The sequence below is a fragment of the Sminthopsis crassicaudata genome, chromosome 6 (assembly GCF_048593235.1).
Source record: "Sminthopsis crassicaudata isolate SCR6 chromosome 6, ASM4859323v1, whole genome shotgun sequence".
Taxonomy (NCBI): Eukaryota; Metazoa; Chordata; class Mammalia; order Dasyuromorphia; family Dasyuridae; genus Sminthopsis; species Sminthopsis crassicaudata.
The window spans coordinates 165,919,996-165,945,011 of NC_133622.1; the positions used below are offsets into that span (position 1 = coordinate 165,919,996).

At 40.8% G+C, this 25,016-nt stretch overlaps 1 protein-coding gene across 1 annotated transcript; it reads left to right on the forward strand.

The window, feature by feature from the left end:
• Nucleotides 1–8,153: 8,153 nt before the first annotated feature.
• GRSF1 (G-rich RNA sequence binding factor 1) lies at nt 8,154–23,922 on the forward strand. Its single transcript, XM_074275120.1, has 10 exons — nt 8,154–8,677; nt 10,440–10,593; nt 12,398–12,553; nt 13,802–13,945; nt 16,123–16,258; nt 18,484–18,665; nt 19,461–19,582; nt 20,192–20,327; nt 21,719–21,801; nt 22,590–23,922. Exons 1-9 carry the CDS (start codon nt 8,324–8,326, stop codon nt 21,766–21,768), a joined length of 1,434 nt encoding a protein of 477 aa, XP_074131221.1. The 5' UTR covers nt 8,154–8,323; the 3' UTR covers nt 21,769–21,801; nt 22,590–23,922.
• The last annotated feature ends 1,094 nt before the right edge of the window (nt 23,923–25,016 follow it).

Here is a 25,016-nt window from a genome sequence, read left to right on the forward strand (position 1 = left end):
CTAAGGGTTTGTCTATTTTGTTGGTTTTTTCATAAAACCAACTCTTAGTTTTATTAATTAATTCAATAGTTTTTTTACTTTCAATTTTATTAATCTCACCTTTTATTTTTTGAATTTCAAGTTTTGTGTTTGTCTGGGGGTTTTTAATTTGTTCCTTTTCTAGCAATTTTAGTTGTAAACCCAATTCGTTGGCCCTCTCTTTCTCTATTTTATGCAAGTAGGCCTGTAGAGATATAAAACTTCCCCTAATTACTGCTTTGGCTGTATCCCACACATTTTGGTATGATGTCTCATTATTGTCATTTTCTTGGGTGAAGTTATTAATTATGTCTATGATTTGCTGTTTTACCCAATCATTCTTTAGTATAAGATTATTTAGTTTCCAATTATTTTTTGGTCTATTTTCCCCTGGCTTTTTATTAAATGTTATTTTGATTGCATTATGGTCTGAAAAGGATGCATTTACTATTTCTGCCTTATTGCATTTGATTTTGAGGTTTTTATGCCCTAGTATATGATCAATTTTTGTATAGGTTCCATGAACTGCTGAGAAGAAAGTATATTCCTTTCTGTCTCCATTTAGCTTTCGCCAAAGATCTATCATATCAAACTTTTCTAGTATTCTATTTACCTCTTTGACTTCTTTCTTATTTATTTTGTGGTTTGATTTATCTAATTCTGATAGTGCAAGGTTGAGATCTCCCGCTATTATAGTTTTGCTATCTATTTCCTCTTGCAGCTCTCTTAATTTCTCTTTTAAGAATTTAGATGCTGCACCACTTGGTGCATACATGTTTAATATTGATACTGCTTCACTATTGATGCTTCCCTTTAGCAGGATATAATGCCCTTCCTTATCTCTTTTAATTAGATCAATTTTTGTTTTTGCTTGATCTGAGATGAGGATGGCTACTCCTGCTTTTTTGGTTTTGCCTGAAGCATAATAGATTCTACTCCACCCTTTTACTTTTAGTTTGAATGTCTCATCCTGTTTCAGGTGTGTTTCCTGTAAACAACATATAGTAGGATTCTGACTTTTAATCCAGTCTGCTAACTGCTTCCTCTTTATGAGGCAGTTTGCCCCATTCACATTTATGGTTAGAAGGACTAATTCTATATTGCTTGCCATCCTATTAACCCCTGCTTATGCTTTTCCCCTTTCCTTCCCTTTTACCCTCCTATCCAGTATTCAACTGGTAAACACCACTTGCTTTTCACAGCCCTCCCTTTTTAGGATCCCTCCCCCACCTTAAAGATCCTCCCCTTATTTTACCCCTTTTCCTCGAAATTACTGTATTCCCTTCCCCTTAGCTTACTCCTTCCCTTTCACTTTTCAATGAAGTGGAAGAAGTTTCACCATAAATCGAATATCTCTATTGATACACGCTATGTTCATCTCCCTCCTTTCTTTCTCTCAGATATAATAGGTTACCTTTGCCTCTTCATGAGATGTAGTACCACCACTTTATACTTTTTAATGATATAATCTCCTTTCCACCTCTAGTTTCTAAGACAAATTGTACATATGTTCTTTACATATTTTTTTGACAGAAGTATAGTTCTCAAGATTTCTTTTTACCTTTTTTAGAAGTCTCTTGAGTTCTGTATTTGAAGATCAAACCTTTTATGTAGGTCTGGTTTTTTCATCAAAAATAGATGGAATTCATTTATTTCGTTAAATGTCCATCTTCTTCCCTGGAAAACGATGCTCATTCTTGCTGGGTAAGTTATTCTTGGCTGCATACCAAGTTCCTTAGCCTTTCGGAATATCATGTTCCAGGCCCTGCGTTCTTTTAATGTGGATGCTGCTAGATCCTGGGTTATCCTTATTGTGGATCCTCCATATCTGAATTGTTTTTTTCTAGCAGCTTCCAATATCTTTTCCTTTGTCTGATGGTTCTTGAACTTGGCCACTATATTTCTTGGCGTTTTGATTTTAGGGTCCCTTTCAGTAGGTGATCAATGAATTTTTTCAATGTCTATTTTACCCTCTGTTTCCAAAACGTCTGGGCAGTTCTCTTTGATAATTTCCTCGAAAATGGTGTCCAAGCTCTTTTTTTCCTCCCATTTTTCAGGGAGTCCGATTATTCTCAAATTGTCTCTCCTGGATCTGTTTTCTAGGTCTGTTGTCTTTCTGGTAAGGTACTTGACAGTCTTTTCAATTGTTTCATTTCTCTGGTTTTGCTTGACTCCCTCTTGGTTTCTCCTTGAGTCATTCATTTCTACTTGTTCCAGTCTAATTTTCAATGATGTATTTTCTTCACTCACTTTTTTTATATCTCTTTGTAATTGTCCAATTGAGTTTTTATCTTCTATGGAATTTTTTTCCATTTTATCCATTTTATTTTTTAGAGAGCTGATTTCTTTTTCCAGCTCTCTAATCCTGTTTTCCTTGGAGTTGTTTACCTTTTCCAGCTCACTAATCCTGTTTTCCTTGGAGTTGTTTACCTTTTCCAGCTCACTAATCTTGTTTCTCAATGATTTGATTTCTTTATCCATTCTGTCTTTGAATGCATGGGATGACTTCTCCAGGCTCTCTTGCCAAGCTTCCCTTTCCTTTTCCCATTTCTCTTCCAGCTCTCTTGTGAGAGCCTTTTTGATTTCCTCTATGAGGTTCTTTTGTATTGAGGAGCAGCTTATATCCCTCCCAGGGGATACATCTGGGGACAGTCTGTTCCTAGTCTCCTCAGCATTCGAAGTCTGCTCCCTCTCCACACAGAAGCTGTCAATGGTTAGAGCCCTTTTGAATTTTTTGTTCATTTTGTCAGAGTACAAACTGACAAGAGAAACAATTGGTCTGTTTTGCGGGGGGATAGGGCTGGATGGTATTAATGGGCTTCCTCTACAGACTGGGGGTAGGGCAGCAGAGAGCCACTAACAGAACAGCAATGACTGTACTGAGTCTGCGCTCTGAGGCTCTGAGAACGCACCAAGTCAGTCCAGGTGGGGGTTGGGGGTGGCCGGGCTCTGAGAGATGCTGGGTTTTAATCTTCACCTCCGGTGTTTACACCCTCTCCACTGCTCCTGGCTTGCTGCCAAGACGGAGCATCCACACTGGGGCAAAAGCCCTTTCACAGAAACGGCAGAGATCACACCCCTCCCCCTCCGGTCTGAGCTGTGTGAGCTGCCTGTCTTGCTCTGGCTGTCTGCCCTCAGTCTGCGCCCAGTCTGATTGACCCTCCCCCGAACAAACACAGACCTTTCCTGGCGACTTTCAAGGATGTCTTCTCTTGGTGATAATTTGTGGATTTCTTTCTGGATCAAGCATTAAGTCAGAGGCTTGTCATGAAGTAAGTTCTGAGAGAAAACGAGGAGCTCAAGCAGCTGTCTGCCTCCACGCCGCCATATTGGCCGGAAGTCTCCGAACTTTGTAATAGTATACAATTAACCTGTCAAGGAAATAAAAAATGCAGGCGGACAAAAAGAGAGGGATTGGGAATTCTATGTAGTGGTTCATAGTCATCTCCCAGAGTTCTTTCACTGGCTGTAGCTGGTTCAGTTCATTACTGCTCTATTGGAACTGATTTGGTTCATCTCATTATTGAAAATGGCCACATCCATCAGAATTGATCATCATATATTATTGTTGTTGAAGTATATAATGATCTCCTGGCCCTGCTCATTTCACTCAGCATCAGTTCATGTAAGTCTCTCCAAGCCTTTCTGAAATCGTCCTGCTGGTCATTTCTTACCAATAATATTCCATAATATTTATATACCACAATTTATTCAGACATTCTCCAACTGATGGGCATCCACTCAGTTTCCAGTTTCTGGCCACTACAAAGAGGGCTGCCACAAACTTTCTTGCACTGCTTTAAGCTCTCTTTGGGATATAAGCCCAGGAGTAGCACGGCTGGATCAAAGGGTATGCACAATTTGATAACTTTTTGCATATAGTTCCAAATCGCTCTCCAGAATGCTTGGATGTATTCACAATTCCACCAACAATGTATCAGTGTCCTTGTTTACCCACATCCCCTTCAACATTCTACATTATTGTTCCCTGTCATTCTAGCCAATCTGACAGGTGTATAGTGGTATCTCAGAGCTGTCTTAATTTGTATTTCTCTGATTAATAATGACTTGGAGCATCTTTTCATATGGCTAGAAATAATTTCAATTTCTTCATCTGAAAATTGTGTGTTCATATGCTTTGATCATTTATCAATTGGAGAATGGCTTGATTTCTTATAGAGTCAATTCTCTATATATTTTGGAAATGAGGTCTTTATCAGAAGGTTTGAGTGTAAAAATGTTTTCCCATTTTGTTGCTTCCCTTCTAATTTTGTTTGCATTAGTTTTGTTTGTACAAAAACTTTTCAATTTGATATAATCAAAATTTTCTATTTTGTGATCAATAATGATCTCTAGTTCTTCTTTGGTCACAAATTCCTCCCTCTTCCACAGGCCTGAAAGGTAAACTATCCTATGTTCTTCTAATTTATTTATAATCTCGTTCTTTTTGTCTAGGTCATAAACCCATTTTGATCTTGGTGTACCGTGTTAAGTGTGGGTCAATGCCTAGTATCTGCCATAATAATTTCCAATTTTCCCAGCAGTTTTTGTCAAACAGTGAGTTCTTATACCAAAAGCTGGGGTCCTTGGGTTTTCAAACGCTAGATTATTAAAGTTATTGACTATTTTTCCTTTGAAGCTGCTTTATAATATAATTTTAGATCTGGTACAGCTAAGCCACCTTCATTTGTTTTTTTCATTTTGTTTTATTTTGTTTTGTTTTTCATTAGTTCCCTTGAAATTCTGGACCTTTTGTTTTTTCCACATGAACTTTGTTGTTATTTTTCTAGGTCATTAAAATAGTTTCTTGGGAGTCTGATTGGATTAGCACTAAATAAATGGATTAGTTTAGGTAGTATTGTCATCTTTATTATATTTGCTTGACCTATCCAAGAGCACTGAATGTTTTTCCAATTGGTTAGATCAGACTTAATTTGTGTGGAAAGTGTTTTATAGTTTTGCTCATATAGTTCTTGATTTTCCCTTGGCAGATAGATTCCCAAATATTTTATGCTATCAGCAGTTACTTTAAATGGAATTTCTCTTTGTAACTCTACCTGTTGGATTTTGTTAGTGATATACCAAATCTCTCTTAATTCTAATGTCTTCTTCTGGTTATTTCATATTTATCTTGTATAATATATAACTTGTTTGTACTTAGTTGTTTATATATTGTATTACACAATTAGATTGTGAGTTCCTTAAGAGCAGGATCTTTGTATCCTCAGCACTTAGTCCTTGGCTCCTCAATGATTTTTAATTGACTGTCAAGTCACTTAATCTTAGTGATTCATTTCCTCATCTGCAAAGTGAGCTGGAGAAGGGAAGGGGTCACTCCTGTATCTTTGCAAGAAAACCACAAATGGTACCATGAAAAATCAGACATGACAAAATTTTTGAAAACCAAAATAATTTAAAGAAGATATTGTCAAGAACAACCTTTGTGAGACTGATCTACTGGGCATCCAACTGGAATTCATCTTCCTTCCTTCTCATCTTTCCCTTTCTTCAGTTCACCTATGGTATCATAACCTTATCTGTTCTGGCTCTGCCCAAAGGAGTGTAAATTTTTTTGATCACTGAAACTTCCCAAGATATCTTGGGGTTTACTGGCAAGATTTCTTTTTTTAGGAGCTAACCTTAAACTCAAATCTCTCAGACTTTTTTTTTTTTTAATAATTTTTTTTCACAATATATATGCATGAATAATTTTTTTATAATATTATCCCTTGTATTCATTTTTCCAAATTATCCTCAGACTTTCATAGATTGGTCAACAATTAAGTCCCAAACCAAGCCTCACTTGGTGCTAGTCTGACTCAGAGAAAATGCAACTATCAGTTGTGTTGATTTTGGCCAAAAATCTTGAGGATCTTCCCTTCACAGATCCGATATTTTTTTCTTTTTGGACTTTTTGGATTCTTTGCCTCAATTCTTACCCAATCTTAGTCACTGAATGGGTGTTGCCTCAGTCAAACACTTATTAAAGGCCAAACTCTTCCATAGCAATCAGGGCCATGTACAAGAGCCCAAATCAGTCAACAACTCCATCCAAAAAGGGGAATTTTTTTTTTATATTAATAGGGTTTCCTAGGAAAATGTGTGATCACTTCAGTGTGAAAGATGGGCTCAGAGAACCAAAACAGAAGATAAAATATAATCTGAGTTACCCCATCTGTGATTCTCTATCCAGATTCTTCTCTCTTATATAATTCCTCACTTCAATCAGTCAATCAACAGATGGTTATTAAACTCCCTTTTTGCACTACTCTGGCATTGTGTGATTCCCAGGGAAACAAGGACAAAGACAGCAACAATTTCTACTCACAAGCGCTTTACAATCTAATGGGGCAGACAGCAAGGGCATACACAGAATAAATAGGAGGAGGATTTTATGGTGGGTCTACTTTCTGCTAGTCAGTGGGGATACAAATACACATAAAGAAAAAGAAATTTGTATTACCAAGATGCTTGCATTTTAGGGGAAAACAAGTATATGTAAAAATTGATATGTTATAAATAAGAAGTGGATAAAAACAAATATAGGCAAAGCATTTAAATTTTTTTTGTTTTATTTTTTTCTGGTTATATATGTATATTAACATTTTTTTGGTTGAAAACAAAACAAAACAAAACCAAAACAACCTAAGACCAAGGCCGGTCCAGAGATGCTCCAGAAAGCTATTCTGGACATTACATTTTTTTTTTTTAATATGCATTTCTTAATGAATCATATTGGGAGACAAAAATCTGAACAAAAAGGAAAAAAACATAAAAAGAAGTGAACACAGCATATGTTCATTTACATTCCATTTCTATAGTTCTTTTTCTGGGTGCAGATGACATTTTCTATCCAATTGGGATTGCCTTGGATATACAAAGTAGTTAAATCCAAGTTATTTTGAGAAGGGAGGTGAAGGTTGAGGCAATCAGAAACACTTCATTTACTTCCTTCTTGTCCCCAGAGAGGTTTGGGGGTCGTCCCCACTCCCGTTCTCTACATTAATCTGATCCGGGCCTCTCGGTTCCCCTCTCAAGATATTCCCTCTTTGCTTGGCTTATCTGTGTCCCCAAGAATCCCTCTCCTTTTAGGGTGTCCACTTCTGGCACAATCTTTTTTATTGAAGCCTTTCCTGAGCTCTCTAATTGTTATAATTACTCTTCTTAAATTGCACTGTAAGAAAACTACTTTGTGTATATGTCTGTGTACATATGTGTATGTTCTCTCTCTCTCTTTTTTTTTTCCTGAGGCTGGGGTTAAGTGACTTGCCCAGGGTCACACAGCTAGGAAGTGTCTGAGACCAGATTTGAACTCGGGTCTTCCTGAATTCAGGGCTGGTGCTCTATCCACTGCGCCACCTAGTTGCCCCATATGTGTATGTTCTTAATGCCCCGTAGAATTCTGGGCCCGCTTTGGATCCCCTCTGACACCCCCAGCGCTTGGCACAGTCCTCAGCATACAGCAAGGGCTTAATAAAGGCTCCATCCATTCATTCATTCAAATATAGGATGCATCCAGTTAGGCCTTGTTTCACTCTGTTTGGCTCTTACTGGTCCAGCAGATGGCCTAAGGTTCAATAAACATTTTATTCATTCCATTTATCAGAATTTAAGATTCTTGCAGGCCGGCACTTTTGTTTCCTTTTTGTGCTTGTACCCTCCGCGCTTTTGCACACAAAAAACTCCTGATACATTCTTGCAGACTGGTTGCAGAAAGGCAGAAACACCCCTCCCCCCCCAAAGCTGGTTATTTTCCCTCACTCCCTCCAGACACCTGCAGGAAAAGGGGAGGCCTGGAAGATGTTGCCCCTCCCATCTCCTAAAGAAGCTATAAGATAAGCGGCCCGCTCTGTGCTTCGGCCCCTCCTTTTTCCACCCACCCCCTCCCGTCCTGGAGGCGGAACTAAGACTAGTCTGGCCGCGAGCTCAGTCGCTCGCGCCAACTCTTCAAGCCCCCCCCCCCCCCTCCGTCATGGTCCCGCCTCCTCCGTCATGGCCCAGTCCCCAGACGGAACCCGGGAGGTCTGCGCGCGCGCGCGTAGAGCTCGCTGCTCTGTGTTCTCACCAGCTCCCGAAACCCGGTCCCTCCGTCTCAAGTCCCGCCCCCAGACGGGTGCGGGGCGGGGCCACGGCGATCCGTGCCGGCGCGCGCGCGCTAGGCCAGCCGCTCAGTCGCTTACGCCAGCTCCCCCTAGGTCCTGCAGCGCATGTGCCCGGCACTCTCTGCCCGGCCCTGGATTCCGCTGCCTCGCAGTTTCCGCTGCCGCCGCAGCCGCCCGTAGAGCCCGTGCCAGCCCCGCCGCCCATGGCCGGGACGCGCTGGGTGCTCGGGGCCCTGCTCCGGGGCTGCGGCTGCAACTGCAGCAGCTGCCGGCGCACGGGCGCCGCCTGCCTGCCGCTCTATACGACCGCCGGCGCCTTCCCCGCGGGTGTGTCGGGCCGCCGCCGGCTCCTGCTGTTGCTCGGGGCCGCCGCCGCCGCCGCCGCCCAGACGCGGAGCCTGCAGGCCGGCCGCCTGGTGGGGCCCTCGCCGCCTGTTTCGGCCGGTGGGGCCGTGGCCGCGGCCGCCGCCTCTTTCCAGGCCCTGCGCGGGCCCCTGCTGTCTTCCGCCGTCCCCGCCGCCGCGCCTTCGCCTTCGGTAGGCCGCGGCTACAGCCAGGTATGCAGCCCGCGCCGGCCTGGCTGGGGGTGGGGAACTGAGGGGAGCGCCGGCCTGGCGTGGGGGAGGGGGGCGGCTCTGTGCGCGCACCTCATTCTCGAGGCTCCTCCGTCCCCTGAGCTCGCCGGGCGAGCAGCCGCGTGCGGCACCTCTCTTGTCCCCCCAGTCCGGCGCGCTCCCAGGGCTGCCCGGCGGGGGGCCGAAGGGGGAGGGGCAGGGGCGCGTGGAGCTGGGCTAAGGTCACGGCCTACCCTTCCCTGCCCGAGGGCCCGAGCTGGGGACGAATCTGTAAGCCTTACGGGACAAAGGGCCCCATGACTACCCGGAAGCTGCCAGATGAGGGTGCTGCCCATCCCTCTAGGACCAGGGGTTCCCCACAGTGCCCTGGAAGGGTTTTGCTTTTTGTTTTTTTGTTTGTTTGTTTGTTTGTTTTTGTATTTTTGTATTTTTGCTAAATTCCAGGTGCATCATACTCAGTAAGATTCTTTATTCTTTTTCTGGGCCTTTGGAGGCCCTTCTGACCCTGAGGTAGTTGTCATGCCTTAGGGTGGAGCATCCTGGCTACCTTCTGGAAGGAACTCCTGAGATGCATCCAGCATGACCCCTGCTTAAGGTCATGGGGGTCCCAGGTCAAAGCTGGAAAGGCCCTATGTGTCCAGCTTGAGCCCTTGCTTAAGGACACAGGAGCCCAGGAACCTCAGGGGCCATCTCCTTCATTTTACAAGTGAGGAAACAGTTAAGTGACTTGCTGAGATCACACAAGATGTTGGAGGTAGGATTTGAACCCAGGGCCAGTGCCCTTTCTGCCATTTCAGATGGCTCCATTTGACCCTTAAAGTTAAGCATGGGAGAGGACAAGTGAGCTACTCCAGGTTGCCTGACTTGGGAAGGAGGTTCAGACTTGGGGCCTCCCACCTCCAGATTCCAGCCGGACACCCCACTGCTTCCTCCTCACTGTCTTGGCTCTTGCAGGAGGGTTACAAAGCAAAACAACATAAGGAAACCAAGCATGGAGGTTCATGGCCCTGGGAAGAGCAGGGGACACACTAACAGTCCTCCAGTTCTAAGATCAATTGAATTTGAATCTCCTTGGGATTTTGCTATTGGGTCTTGGTGGGCTGGTTTTTTCCCAGAATGCTTTTCTAAGTTTCTGAGACTGCTCTTGTCGTGGTCACTGGTGGTGTCCTTAAAGGTCAAGGACTCTGGCACAATTGTTTTTGTAAAAAGGTCTGTTCAATAAATGATGGAAGCTCTGCTTAAACCCTACTCCTTTCATAGACAGGGCCCTTGACTATCCCCAGCACTTATGTATCTTAAAGGTCAAAGGTGAGGCACATTCCTGCCCTTCCAGTTTGTACCCATTTCCCTTAGTTTGCTGAATTGCCAGGGCTGTCAGGAGTATGGAGGGACAGGGAGGGGAATAGGGCAATGGAGTTTTGTGACTTGCCCATGCAGCTAGTGAGTATCTGAGGTTAGATTTGAACTCAGGTTCTCCTGACTAATGCTGATTCTACATCTGCTGTACCACCTAGATGGCCCAGGAATATGGTAAAGTTATTTATTCCAAAACACTCTGAAGTGAAATTCAGGCCATGTGTGATTTCATATGCAACAAATAATGAAAGAGGGAGGGAGAGATCAGTCATCTGTGTTGTCATTTTGTTTCTTGACCATTAATTCCATCTGTGATCTTTGATTTCTAGAAATGTTAGCATAAAAAGGTTACTCAGAAACACACTACATTTTCCCTTTCTCTTTGAAGGATTCTAATAGCTATCTGGAAGACCTCCCACCACTCTCTGAGTATGACCTGGCTTCATCCAAGTTAGGAGAGGAGGAGGATGACGTATATCTCATTCGCGCCCAAGGATTGCCTTGGTCCTGCACTGTGGAAGATGTGCTTAAATTTTTCTCTGGTATATTTTACACCTGTTTCAAAGACATAATTCTGTTTAATTAGGTAGCATCTACATTGAGTTTGTACCATTAAAAACTCATAAATTTTACATGCTTGAGACATGCCATTAAGTATTAACAGTACATGGGGGAAAGTGGTTCTCTTTAATTATATGCAGTAATTAAGAATTATTTTGTGTGCTATATAGTCATCAATTTTCAGAGGATTAGATTATGATGAAATTCATTTAAACCTCAACCGATATTTAACACTTGGTAAATGAGAGCATTATATATAGCTCTACAAAGCAAGAACATTTGACAAAACTATTTCATGTTTGTTTCTCTTGGTTCATTTCAGAGGTTTTGGTCCTTCTGGCTGGAGGAACATAATTGAACTTTTTAAAAAACACTTCAGAAACTGCTTTTGTTTTTTCAACAGCATCAATGTAGATGTCACTATCTCTTCTGAAGCTTGGAAGTGTCCATTTAGATTTCTGATTGAAGGTGATAGATAAATCAGTTTTTTTCCCCCAGCATTTTCTTTGATTTATTTATTTTTCCTCCTGCTCTTGGGTTTTTCTCTCACATGCACGTGTGCACACACATGCACACATATACCTGAAGAGAGTGACAAACTAGGTTCAAACTCCTGTATGGAGTTGTGCCATAAGAATGCAAGATAATTGCCAAGTAGTATAAGGTCCCAAATAATACAAAGTTCCCACTGTAAAAGTTTTCTTTTGTATTCGAATCTGTTTATTAGGAACATAATTTTTGTTGTCCTCATAAGGAGAATGTACAGCTTTTAAGAAGGATCTTTAAATTGCTTTGAGGATTTTGTTGACTATATTAACCTCTTTGATAGTCATGTATTTCAATTAAATATTTTAAAGAGTCATTTTAACATTCCTTTTCCTTAAGTTGCTACATTAGGAAAAAACAAAACAAAACAATTTCTTTTGCAGGGAAGGGTGGAATCAGGGTTACTGGAGTTGATTGACTAGGGTCACATAGCTGGATTTGAACTCAGGTCTTCCTGACTTCAGCAGAACTTTGTGTTTTGTCCACTAACTGCCCTATTACAAAAAGTTAGTACGTTAAAAAAGAGAGAGAAAGTAGGTAAATTGTAAGGGAAATAATTGAAAAAGAAATTTAAAAATATTTGAGGAGGGAGAAAATGTTTGAGCTTCATTTTAAAAAGTGATTGGGAATTAATTTTAGAAGTCAGGATCAGCTCAGAAAGCATTTTCCTTTCCCCTCTGTTGGAGATGGTTCACTCGAGTTTATTTGCTTTCATTGAGTGCATCTGAGAAGACATGTGAACACTGTGACTCTGCACACCTTTAGTAACGTGGTGCAGGCACATGTGTAGCTTGGTTTCTTGAAGGTCATGGTAGCTGAGTGTAGTCAGTTCTGGTCCATTGTGTGAGGATCTCAAGACCTTTACCTTGATAGAGGAAGGGTACTTAAGCAATGTTTGTTGTGTATTATTCATTATTATTATTTATGTTGAGCAGTTTTTTCTTGTACAAGGACTAGAGAGAGAGAGACATTCTCCCCCACAAACCTCCCCAGAGCTGAGTTCTTTTGGTCAAAATTAATGAAAGTATTACCAAAGCAGAAGGTTGGAGGTGGTACCCACATGGTAGGACCCATAGGTTTTTATTGTAAATAGACTTCATGAAAGAAAGGCATCATTATTTTGGCTACAACTCATTTGAAGTTGGAATTGTGCATGGGAGATAGGGATTAGGTATAGAGATGGAACGAATGGTAGATTATTTAAGTTTTTTTCTTAATTTATATTATTTGGTCTTTTAGACTGTAGAATCCGAAATGGTGAGCATGGAATCCATTTCCTCTTAAATAGAGATGGGAAACGCCGGGGAGATGCATTAGTTGAACTGGAGTCGGAACAGGATGTAAAGAAGGCCTTAGAAAAACACCACCTGTACATGGGTCAGCGCTATGTAGAAGGTAGGGGAGATGCAGCTATGGCTGTATGTGAAAGTGTGTGTGTGTGTGGGGGGGAAGACTGACAGGGTTCCTTTGGAAGTACCTTCAGAAACCCCTTCTCTTTTGATTTTCCCAAGTCCCTGGGTCATGGGTCACTAAGACAAGCACTATGGTGCTTGTCCTCCTGGTGAAGCCAGGAAGGTTAAATACCTTGCCCAGAGTCCCAAGGTGATCTTTGGTGGAGCAGGCACCAGAACTGTTATCTCATTTCTTTTTCAGGGATTTTACTCTAATCTAGTAGTTGATTATAAAGGTAGAAGAAAAAAGGGGTTAGGAAAGTTTAGCAGAAATTTGTAAGAGAATTTACTCTAAATAAGCCATTTGTTCATTTTTAATATTGCTATGATGGCCCAAATACTAGTTTATTTTTGGAGTCCTAGATCTTGTTTATGATTTTCTTTCCTTCCCGAACAGACCTATAATTCCATTGGTAAAAAGGGGAATTCCTAATGAGGAAATTACCTTCAAGCACATTTTGCTCTGCTACTTTTTAGAGAGTTGTCCAGAGTCCTGAGACATTAGTGACCCAGAGTCACTATATCAGAAGTGGGCCCTGACCCCAAGTATTTCTGACCCTGAAGCTGGCTGTCTTCTAAGCCATGTTCTTTGTCCCTTCCTTGATGACTTTGGTTTACTCTCTTAATTTTTTTTAAAATTAATTTTATAATTATAATTTTTTTTGACAGTACATATGCATAGGCAATTTTTTTATAACATTATCCCTTGTATTCACTTCTTTTCCAAATTTTCCCCTCCCTCTCTCTACACTCTCCCCTAGATGACAGGCAATTCCATACATGTTAAATGTGTTACAGTATATCCTAGATACAATATATGTGTATAAAACCAAATTTCTTGTTTGCTCTCTTAATTTAATGCCTTTGCCTTTATAAAACATTGAGAAAGTTGGAAATTTCAGAGCGTCATGAAAAAATATGATGTTCCCCTTTGTTTATTATACCTGTTTCTAGATGAATAGGAGAAATGAATGTATGAGACAAATATTCTTGCCTTGATTATTGCTGAATTTTAGTTTAGTCTACTTTTTGAATCTTTAAAAGTGGATGAGAACCTATGAGCCTCAGAGTAGCAAAAATTCAGAATGTCTGATTTGGAGTTCTCCTATGATTTGAAGAGCACAGATTCAGTGGCCTCAAGCTTTGTTGATACTGAGTGTTTTCTAAATCTCTGGCATTTTTTCCTTTGTAGTTTATGAAATAAACAATGAAGATGTGGACGCTTTAATGAAGAGCCTGCAGGCCAAGTCAAATCCTGTGGTTAATGATGGTGTGGTTCGCCTGAGAGGACTTCCTTACAGCTGCAATGAGAAGGACATTGTGGATTTCTTTGCAGGTGCCTTGAGACATCTCACCTTATATCTAGAGCCTTATCCTAGTCTCATTGCCTGCCTTCCCTCTTCATTCTCTAGACTTTTCCTAGATGAAGAGCTTATTTTCAATAGGAGTAATCATATTTGGTATTTCAGTTGCTTTTAGAATATTGGTCAGTTTAATTTTCCTTTGGAAATATTACTCGTTCTCATTATAAAACTGGGGTTTTTTGAATTTGGTATTACTGCTTTTCATTCTCTCTGTTCTCCTACCATGTCTACATTAAGGGGGAAAAAAGTATAGTTAAACAAAACAAAATTATATAGCCTAAAATTGTGTCTCATGCTGCATGCACCTCCATGACCCCTCTGCTAGAGGTGGGGAGCATGAGTCATCCTCAGTTTTCTGAAGATACAGATAGTAAAGCAGTTCATTCTCAGGTCTTCCTTTATACCACATTGTGGTTTTTATTTCTGGTTCTGCTTGTTTCACTCTGCATTCATTTATCTAAGCCCTCCTGGGCTTTCTGACTCAACCTGTGGTACAGTAATATTTGGTTATTTTAACATATCTCAGTTTGGAAAGCCATTCCCTAATTGATGGGCACCCAAGTTTCTAGCTTTTTGTTTTCAATGACAAGTCCTGCTATAGATTCTTTTGTGCCTAGGGACTTTTTTTTGCTTTGCTCTCTTTGGGGAATATGCTTATTAAGGGACATCCCAGGTTCAGAGGTGTTTGTGTACATCTTGGTCATTTTCCTGAATTGCTTTCTAGGGTACCAGACAGATTTGCAACTCCTCTCATAGTGTGTTGGTACTTGTCTTTTCATGGCTTAGCCACCAATTGTCATTTCCCTTTTTGATCTTCTTTGTCAGTCTGAGGGTAGACAGTCTGACCTTGACATTGTTTTAATTCTTGTAGAGTTGTTTCTTGTGTGAGGGGGTATTTTTCTGTTTGCTTCAGTTATAGAAGTAATTGTTTCTACTAAGTTCTCACATTTTCAAAACTTTTTTTCATTCCTTTAACTAACAATGTACCTGTAAAAATCTAATAACATTAAGATACCAGGAAGTTTCAGGAGGTACAAGAAAAATAAGCCTCAAAGGTTCATGTAGAACTTATAATTTTTAACTATATTTTCTAGATGAAGTTTGCTATGAAAAGTTATGATTTGAGAGTGTGCCTGTGTTAGGCAGAAGACTGAGAACATATGGTGCCTGGCTGTGTCTTGCTGTTTTGTAATTCAAAAGTAGCCTGCTGTGTTTTGTTTTTACCTTATTTTTATTCAAGTATTGACCTTTAGTTTCTACCCCTACTTATTTCCCATATAACTCTCACTTATTTGGTTACTTTGAATTGGGACAGCTGCTGTATTTCCCTGCCTCTTGATAAGGGAGAGAGATGAGAAGGGGAGAGACAGGACATATAATCTAGTGAAGTAGAATGGCCTTGGAATTGGTTAGCTCCATCCCCTCATGTCACAAATGAAGTGACTTTCTCTGGGTTGCAGAGCTGTGAAAGCGTCAGACCTGGGCTTCAGAGAGCAGGCCTTTGTTCTCATCCCCCAGGCTGGGCTGGCCTGTGGAGCTGGGAAGAGACTGCAGGTGGCAGGCGCCACCCCCAGCATCCCCAGCCCAGCTTAGCTTCCTAAAGGAGAGGCTAGCTTTGGATCTTGTTTTTTTTTTTTTTTTTTTAACGTAAATGATTAGTCTTGTGGTACTGTGAAGTCACTAATTTAAGCATTTCCATATATCAGAACAGAAAAAAAAGATTGCACATGCAGCCATGAGAATGTAAGGTACAGGTCAAATCCTTTTTCAAAAAATTCAGTGCTTTGGATTCAAAAACCCTATCCTGTTTGTCCTTGTCTCTTTCTGAGTCCTGTTTTTTTTTTTTTTTTTTCTTTGACATGCTACAGTGACCCTTCTTTTTCATCCATATTTTGGATATTGCTGTTGTTGTTAATGCTGCCCACTAAAAAAAATTCTGTAACAAATGAGCATAGCTAAGCAAAAGCAATCCCCACTGTGGCCTTGTGGTAAAACTGATGATGGCTGCCCAGCTGCCTTTTGGGTCTCCTTCCTTCATTATACCACGGCTAGTTTTTGCTAGCTTGTCCAACACTCTCTCCCATAATTGTCCTAAGGCAGACATACAGCAGGGGCTTAAAGTAGATTGGAATAATTTCTTGGTTCTCAGGTCTGAATATAGTTGACATAACATTTGTCATGGACCACCGAGGGAGAAGGAAAACGGGGGAAGCTTACGTGCAGTTTGAAGAACCAGAAATGGCCAACCAAGCTCTGTTGAAACACAAGGAAGAAATTGGGAACCGGTGAGTGAGTGGGTCATAACCAGATGGGGAGGATTCAATAAAGAGATCCTTGGGTTTGAAAAGAAATCTGGCTTTTAGTTTCTTCTTTGCAAGCTTTTGTCTAGATCTAAATACATTCAGTTGGATGTTGGCTTTTCAAACAGCTCTTCCCAACAAAAAAATGTATCAAAGTACAGAGCAGCAGGGCAGCTGGACCTGTAGCCAGGAAGACCTAAATTCAAATCTTAATTTTTTGACCCTGTGCAAGTCATCTAACCTCTGTCTGCCTTAGTTTCCTCATCTATGAAGTGGGAATAATAACCTCTACCTTCCACTGTTGTGAGGATCCACTGCAATAATAGATTTTTTTCAAACCTTAAAATACTATATAAATTCTAGCTATTCAGGACAGTAGGAAGAGATTAAATTTCATACAATGTTTTGGCCATGTGGCCTTTTGCTTTTTTTTTTCTTTTTTTTCTTGTTCACTGAATTTTGTTGCAAACCTCATAAGTGGCAGGACAAGTGGAAGAGGTGGCTTCAGAGAGCCCTTTGCATTTTCCTGAAAGTAGAAAGCTTAGCTAGGTATAGGTATAATAAGTAAAGATTTGCAGCTGGACAGGGCCTTAGAGGTCATTCAAGTTGATCTCAAGTCCAACTTTACTCATTTTCCAGATGAAGAAGCCAAGGCCTAGAGGTTGATGAATTGTCTGGGCTCACCTACAAGCATGGGTTACAGTCTGGATCAAACCCAGGTCTTCTAGTCCTACACGCTGCCCAATGCTGTATGGCCTCTTGTAATTAGAAGTCCCAAAAACATCAGTGGTGAGAAGGGAGCTGCCATTAAAGTCTTAATATCTTTTTTTTTTTTTTCTTTTTTTCTTTTTTGGACAGTATATAATGCATGAGTAATTTTTTTATAACATTATCCCTTGTATTCATTTTTCCAGATTTTCCCCTCCCTCCCTCTACTCCCTCCCCTAGATGACAGGCAATCTCATAAATTTTACATGTGTTACAGTATAACCTAGATACAATATATGTGTGTAAATACCATTTTCTTGTTGCACATTAAGTATTGGATTCCGAAGTATCCTGGGTAGATAAGTAACCTGGGTAGATAGACAGTAGTGTAGTCTTAATATCTTATAGATTTAATATTCCTGTACTTTACCTTCTTGTCCCCTAGGACTTGGGGGTGGGCTGGCCCCAAACCCTCCCAGATTTTTTGTTCTTCCTAGTCAAGGAAGTGAGGTCAGCTCTGGATGGGCAGAGGTGGGTAAGGGAGTTTGTCGGCAGTGACTAAATCTGAAGTATCAGGAGAGGAGATCTGGTGTAGCTGGGGAGCACAGTGTGGGGATGGGATCTCTGCCTGACGCTGAGCGGCACGGTCATCAGACAACTGCACTGCATAGGTTTCTGTATTTATTTAATGAATATCCACAATTGCTCTTCAGCTCTGCTGCTACCCCGGCACCAGTGGTGTCCTCTTTCCTCACATCTGCTTCCCACCTGCCAGAGTTCAATTCACCCTCTAGTGCAGGACCATCCTGACAGGCCATCCACAGGGCCATGCACAGGCTGCTTTTCTTTCTATCCAGATCATGATGGATTTTGTGGCCAGCCCTTCCTCACCTTGATGATTATACTGTCTTTTGGTCTTCAGTAATATTGAGGCTCCGCTGACTGGATTTAGCTTATTATTTTATTCTCGCTTGTGTTTATATGGAGTGTGTGTCCCAAAAGTGTCTTCAAAGTGGCAGGACTTCTGGAACATCCACCTCTTTTATAAAGTAATCAATAAAAGCAGATAATTACATATATATATATATATATATATATATATATATATATATATATATCTAACATGAGGGATAAAATCTGTAACATTTCACAAAGTTGAATCAAATGAGAGCAAACAAAAAATATCTCCCTTTGTCCCCTCTCCAGGGATGTATATATGTGTGGTGTGTGTATGTATGTCTGTCTGTATGTATCTGTGTAAATATAGCCACAGGCTATCATCATGGTCTTAGTTTTTTAAAATCCAAAGCCACATGGGCCTCAGGGCTGATAGATATGGCTTTCTGATGGCTCTGGTCCTGTTGACCTCCCTTTTTGTACAAGTCTTGCCCCTGTTCTCCTGTGCTGCTCCTTGTCTTCCCCAGCCCTGCCTTATGTCCCCACATTCCAGGTAAAGCATCTTTTTATTTAATTGTATGTGCTCCTGTGGACTTTTGCATCAGGTACATAGAAATCTTCCCAAGCAGAAGAAATGAAGTCCGAACCCATGTTGGGTCTCACAAAGGGAAGAAGGCAGTGCCTTCTATGGCCAAGTACGGGACTGAACCAGAATTGAACTTTGAAGAACATGATGGGAATGAGGAACTTCGACCGATCACAACCTTTGAAAATGAAAAGGAAATGGGTGAGCCTTAGGGATCTTTTGGGTCTCTAGTTTGTACTTGGTTGTGACAAGTTTGTTGCTCATGTGTGCCCTGGAAGAGATAGAAACAACCCGTATTTGTTTTTGTGATATTGTAAACCTGGTTCTCCTGGGGGGTGATGAAGAAAATCCCTGAGTCCTTTGTTCCCTCATAACTCTTTGGCCACCCTCTCTTGAGTTCTTCTCTATAAAGTGAGCAGGAGAAACCTGGGGAAGGTAATGGGATTCAAGGTTACAGCCTTGCCTCATGGCCATGCTGGGGCCACACAGATATGGCTTGAGATAAGCATTTCACATCCCTTTTAAGGGTGAACTTACTCATTCTCTTGCTGCCACTTAATAGGTCTTTTTATCTGACTTTTTCTGTTAGTAAACCAGAAAGTGTTATCCACCTTAAGTCTTAATTCAGAGGCAGCAATCCTGTTCCCAGTTATCATCCTTATTGGAGAGGTGACCCCAAAATGGCAGGCCTATTCAGAGTTCACTTCAGAAAGTGGTTGAACCTGAACCATCCTTGGCAGTCCTATGGTTTTTGGCAGCCTGGAGCTTTGAGGTTGCCTGCATTTCCTTCCTGATCCTCTGACCCTTATGTATATTTATGAGTAGCAGTATTGGGGATTTTTATGTGGAGTTTCACGGTCTCTTCCAGATCTAGGTCTATGGTCCTGGGATTCTCAGATGTACATACATCCAGTTAGTTTTTATGTGAGGGAAGTAGATAGTACATTGTTGGTGTTCTTTTGTCCTGAAATGACTGGGGATTTGTTTCCCCCCCAGAATTACCTAAGGAGGCACCTGAGAAGACTCCTGAGGCTGCTGAATTTGGAACCCTGCCTTCGCTGCATTTTGTTCACATGAGAGGACTGCCTTTCCAAGCCAATGCACAAGACATTATAAATGTATGTGACAGCCAGACCTTTATAGGATTGAGTAACAATGCTTCATGGGGTCTTTGTTAGAGAGAACATCGGGTGCTGCCCTTGGGGACACATAGGACTCCCAGGGCTGGGACATTGTCTGGTTTTCTGTCCCACTTAAATGTGGGACAAATACAGGGGAGGTCAGGGCTGAAGGTAAGGAAGTAAATGCTTGGTAATTGAACCATAAAATTAGTGAGATTTCCATGGGAGAGAGAAAAAGGAGAGGAGGGGCCCACAGACCCAAAACTTTGGAGATCTGAGTCTAGAGGAGGCTGAGAGACCCAGGAGAAGAGCACATGATAGTGTCCCGAGGGCAAGGAAGGAGGGTGAGATTATCCATGTTGTTGAAAAGAAATCCAAATGCAGCCATTTTTGCCTTCTGTGATTCTCACCCATGCCCTGCAGTAAATCTTTCATAAAAGACATATCCCCCACAGTTAAGGAAAAGCAGAAAAGTGATGTTTCAAACACCCAAAGCATGGGGAGAGGAGAGGTGGTGAGCAAGTGTATAGACAGGAGCTATGAAGGACCGTGGAAAACATGGATAGATGAATGCTAGCTTTCTAGTATCTTGTTTTCTCTCTGTAGTTTTTTGCTCCACTGAAGCCTGTTCGTATCACCATGGAATACAGCTCAAGTGGGAAAGCCACAGGTGAAGCTGATGTGCACTTCGAGACTCATGAGGATGCCATAGCAGCGATGAGCAAGGATCGATCCCACGTGCGTAAGTGATGCTCCTGTACGCTCTTCCAGAGAGGCTCAGAAGGCTCTCAGGCCTTCCTCAGGTGCTTGTGTCTTTTTTCTTTTTTTAAACTGTCCTCTTGGTGATATGGCATGGAGTAAATTGTGCTTTCAGAAGCTTCACTTAATGCTTGGGTGTACTACAGGTCAAAATTATATTACACTCAGTTGATTAAAGCTTTAATAGCTCTTGAGGTTTACTTAAATTTTTGTGGTGTTGATAATCTTTTTTTATATGTCAGCATCCATTAAAACAGAAAATCCTTCCCAGCCATCATTCCTGGTAACTAAGAATAGCAGTCCCTCCCACCTCCTAAGAGATACTCTGCTTTGTCAGGGAGCAGGCCTCATTTCATGTACCCGTAGTGATTCCCCCACCGCAATCATCACCAGCAAAAGGGGGACAAAGGTCACTTGTCAGCCCTCCTGACCAGCTAAGCTTGGTTATCATGAGCACATGGTGTTTGATTTGGAGTGTGGCCCAGATTTGCTTGACTGCTGCAGTCTGCCTGTGTTTCCTCACTTTTTGGGCCCATTAATATTCTGTTAAGGTCACATACTTTTATATATATATTTTATATAAATATAAATAAATAATAATAAATAATTTTATATTTATATTTTATATATATATATATTTATATTATATATATTTTTTATATATATATATATATATAAAACTGTAGGATAAAAACAGTTTTATTTTGATTTGTATTTCTTTTATTAGAGATTTGGAATCATCGTTCACTTGGTTAATTTTATTCTTTAGAACTGTTTGCTCATATCCTTTGATCATATTTAACCACTGGGGAATTGATTTTAAAAGACTTATTTTTGAACCTATTGGCATTTGTGCATATATCCTTGAGGTGAAAGAGTGTATTATGAATACAAAGTCATTACGAAATTGGGAAATTTTATATACTTTGATAATTTTTATTTAACAATACTCATATTTTTGCATCAGAAAATTTTCATACTTAAGTCTTTCATTTACTAGATCTCACCGGAAAAGAAATAGTATGATCATTATTTATGGAATAAAAACCCAGTGGCATTTATTGTATTACAAAAAGACTTCTGTATACAGTCACATATGTTAAGTATAGATAGAACAAAGTCTGCTATTATTAATAGAAATAGTTGATGCCTAGAATATAAGAATCAAGGAGTTTACGTTGTAGTTAGGGGAAGACAAGTACGTGTGTGTGTGCGCGCGAAAGCATAATGTAGTTGTTAGACCAGGTTCTCAGGGAAAAAATGGAGAGGTCTTAGGAAGGTCTGGGTTGGTGGATGAACAGTGGGAAATGCCAATCTTATTTGTCTTCCCCTTTTAATCATTGCTTTATTATTATTTTTTTGGGTGTTCCTTAGAGCATAGGTATATTGAACTGTTCCTGAATTCTTGTCCAAAAGGAAAATAAGAATTGCCAGGAACATCACTGAATCCATATAAGGTAAATTTAAGACAGCTAGTATTTCTTTTTGATGAGCTTAGACTGCCCACCATTAATAATGAATTCTGTAAAACATGATGTTAGGATAGAATTCTATTAGAACACTTTGATGAGTGGTTTATTGCTAATTGTGTGAGGTTTAGTTCTATACCATATTAACAATGTGGTTGCAAAACTTACTTTCTCTTGGCAACCTGGTAGGGAATATATTGTGATGTCCATGGATAAATCTGTGATCCCTGTAGTATGAAGGCATCTTTCACAGATGGAGATTGCAACCATTTTTACCTTCTGTGATTCTCATCCATGCCCTTTAGTAAATCTTTCATAAAAGATGCATGCATCCCCCATGGTTAGGGCATGAAAAGTGATTTCTCAGGCACTTAAGGTCAGGGAGAGGTGGTGAGCAAGTGGTTAGGAACCATAGTTGATGGGGCATGAGTGTGTCTTTTGGAGCCTCCATTGGAATGGCCTCTTGGGAGTGAAAATATGGGAGGAGAGAGCTGCTTGACTCTTTTGGGGGATAGTGTGCCAGTCAGATACACTTGGCTACAAGAGATTTTTGATTTTAAAATCTATTTAATCTCTTGTCCTCCTTCCCCCCCCCCATAATGAAGTCTCCTTTTTAGTGTTATTTGCTAGAATTCCATAAGCTTAAGTTTTAGTCAGTATATAAAATGTTTTCTGTCAAATTTTCCTCAGTTTTCAGTTTTATTGATAAAGTTTTAAGCAGTGTTTCTTCAATTTAATAAAGGTGCAAAATGTTTTTCTTCTGGTTTTACTTTCAGGATGAAGCAAGAAGCATTTCATTTGCACACCTATCTTGGACATGGAATCCCGAGTTTTATCAGCAGCTTTGTCTAGGAAAACTTTTTTTGGGGGAGGGGGGATTAATAGCTTTGAAGTAAAATTCCATAGCTGACTGTTTAGAAAAGAGAAGATTCAGTTTGGGATTATGAAATAAACCACACATTTAAATTTTTGTTTATATTGTCTAGGATCTGATTGAAAATATTGATTTTTTTTTTTTTTAAATGCCCTCACAGCTTGATGGGGAAAATGAACCTAATCCAACTATTCTTCATTTTTATTCAGTTAACCTTGTTTTTATAACTTAGACAAAGGTTTTGTTCTCTCTGAATGGGGAACCCCGATGCAAAACTCCTAGTTTGAAGGCTGTAGTTGTAGCAATGATGTATTGACTGCAACCAGATGCTCACCAAAGCAGGGAAAGATTTCTGAACTTGGGGGAGACAGGGTTATTTTCAGGTGTAACAATGACCAGCAAGGAGGGATGGAAACCCAAATTGAAAATGTACCTGGTTTTTAGTGGAGGCTGATGGTCTTAGTGTAAATGTTGTGGTCCCTTAAGCCTTATGCTATCTTAACATTGGTGCCTGGTGAATTTACATGGTCATTAAGCAGTACTATAGATTAAGGAATCTTAACTTCATCTTAAAGGTGCCTGAACTCTAAAAGTGCACACCCCTGGTGGGTTTAGTTTTGAACCAATTAAAATGGAACAGAGGTCACAAGGCCAGACCTTGGAGGACAGCCACTTCAGGGGTAGCTAGGCAAGTGAGCACATGGTCTTCTGCAGGCCGGGCAGCCCCTCCTGGGCAAGGCACCCTTTAGTGTTTGCTCCCGTCCATGTGTCCCTCCTTGGCCCTGTGGTCTTGAAGCTAGAGGTGCATGCAGCACCTGGCTTAGGTGAAAGTCAGATTCAGTTAGTCCTAGGAAGGGCTGGTAGACAGAACTGTCCTCACACTGACAGTATTTTCTGGTTTAGTATTTTAAATAGCTCCTTCATTTCATCAGTTCAAGCTGCCGACTCCAGTTATGTGCTTCACCTAAGTTGATGTGCAGCTAGCTGTCCAGGTGAATCCAAGTGCTGTGTGCTGTCCCTTTCCCCTTGCTGCACCACCTCTTCTCAGGATGTCATATAGTTTACCAGGAGACGCAATCAAGTTTCTGTAAACTAATTACCCCAAGACTGTGGAAGATGGTGTCTGGAAGAGGGGAGTTGTCTTCTCTCACATAATACATTACCATATGTAATTACCAGCTAAACTATCAAATCACTGTACTGTAAAGTTAGTCAATAAATGAAGGCTTATTTCAGGCTGAAGAGTATTTATTCATGGTGTCTTTGGCATATATTCAGGTTTGTCAGTTGAAGAAATAAACGGGCGCCCTCTTTTGTTAACAGTCATCATACCGCTTGTCACTTTTTAGATATTCATTGATAAGTACCACTTTGGAACTTAAACTCAAAACACTCAATCTGGTTGTGGATGCCAGGTGCATGGATTGTGCTACACTGGACACAGAACCCATCCTTAGCCTTCCACAGAAAGGCCTGATTTCTGGGGAAGGGACAGACTAGTCTCAATTCTTTTAGGGCTAGCAGACCACCAAGATGCTGCTGTGGTCACCAGTGGACCAGTTCTCAGCTTAGAATGGTGGGAAGAAGAGGGTCTTGGCTGTAAATGTCCAGGCATTTAGGGAGGGATAGCACTAAGCCCAGTCAGTGCATTGGTGTGCTGAGTTCACACTATTCATATTTATATGTAAAAAAAAAAAAGGACCGGTGGTGTTTGTTTAGTAGATAAACAAATTTATGCTACTCTGCAAACACATTTATCAAAAGAAGAAAAAAGTCGAGTAAGGGCCCAAACTGGATGAGGGAAATTGAGCCCACTGTCCTCTGGTTATTTTGAGCAAGTCTCCTCTGAGATAAATGTATTAATTCAATGTAAAAAGTGGAGTAATCTAAGAGTGACCCTGTAACTTATCCTGGCAGTCTCTTAGGACAAGAGACACAAACCGTGACACTGGGATTGTGTCCAGGAGGACAGATGATCCCTTCTCTACAAGGCTGAATCATTCTTAGTAGAAGCTTTCCTTCTTAGAGCTGGTGGAGCAGCCTCTTTTTAGATAGGACCAATGTTTGGTCTAAAAGATATGGCAGCCCAATAAGGGATACTAACCTGTCTTCAAAAATGAAATAACTTTTCATCCTATTTGTCCAAGGGCATTCTGAAGTTAAAATGATTTTATATATATATGAGTGAAGGGAAGTGTGTTTGGAACCTTAGAAAAAGAACTAGTCTATAACAGTTGTATAAATATTCTGAAAACTCCATAGAAAGCAATTTGGTTAGCTGAGGCAGAAAAGTAACAAATGTAGCCCAAAAAAAAAGCCAGCCAGCCAG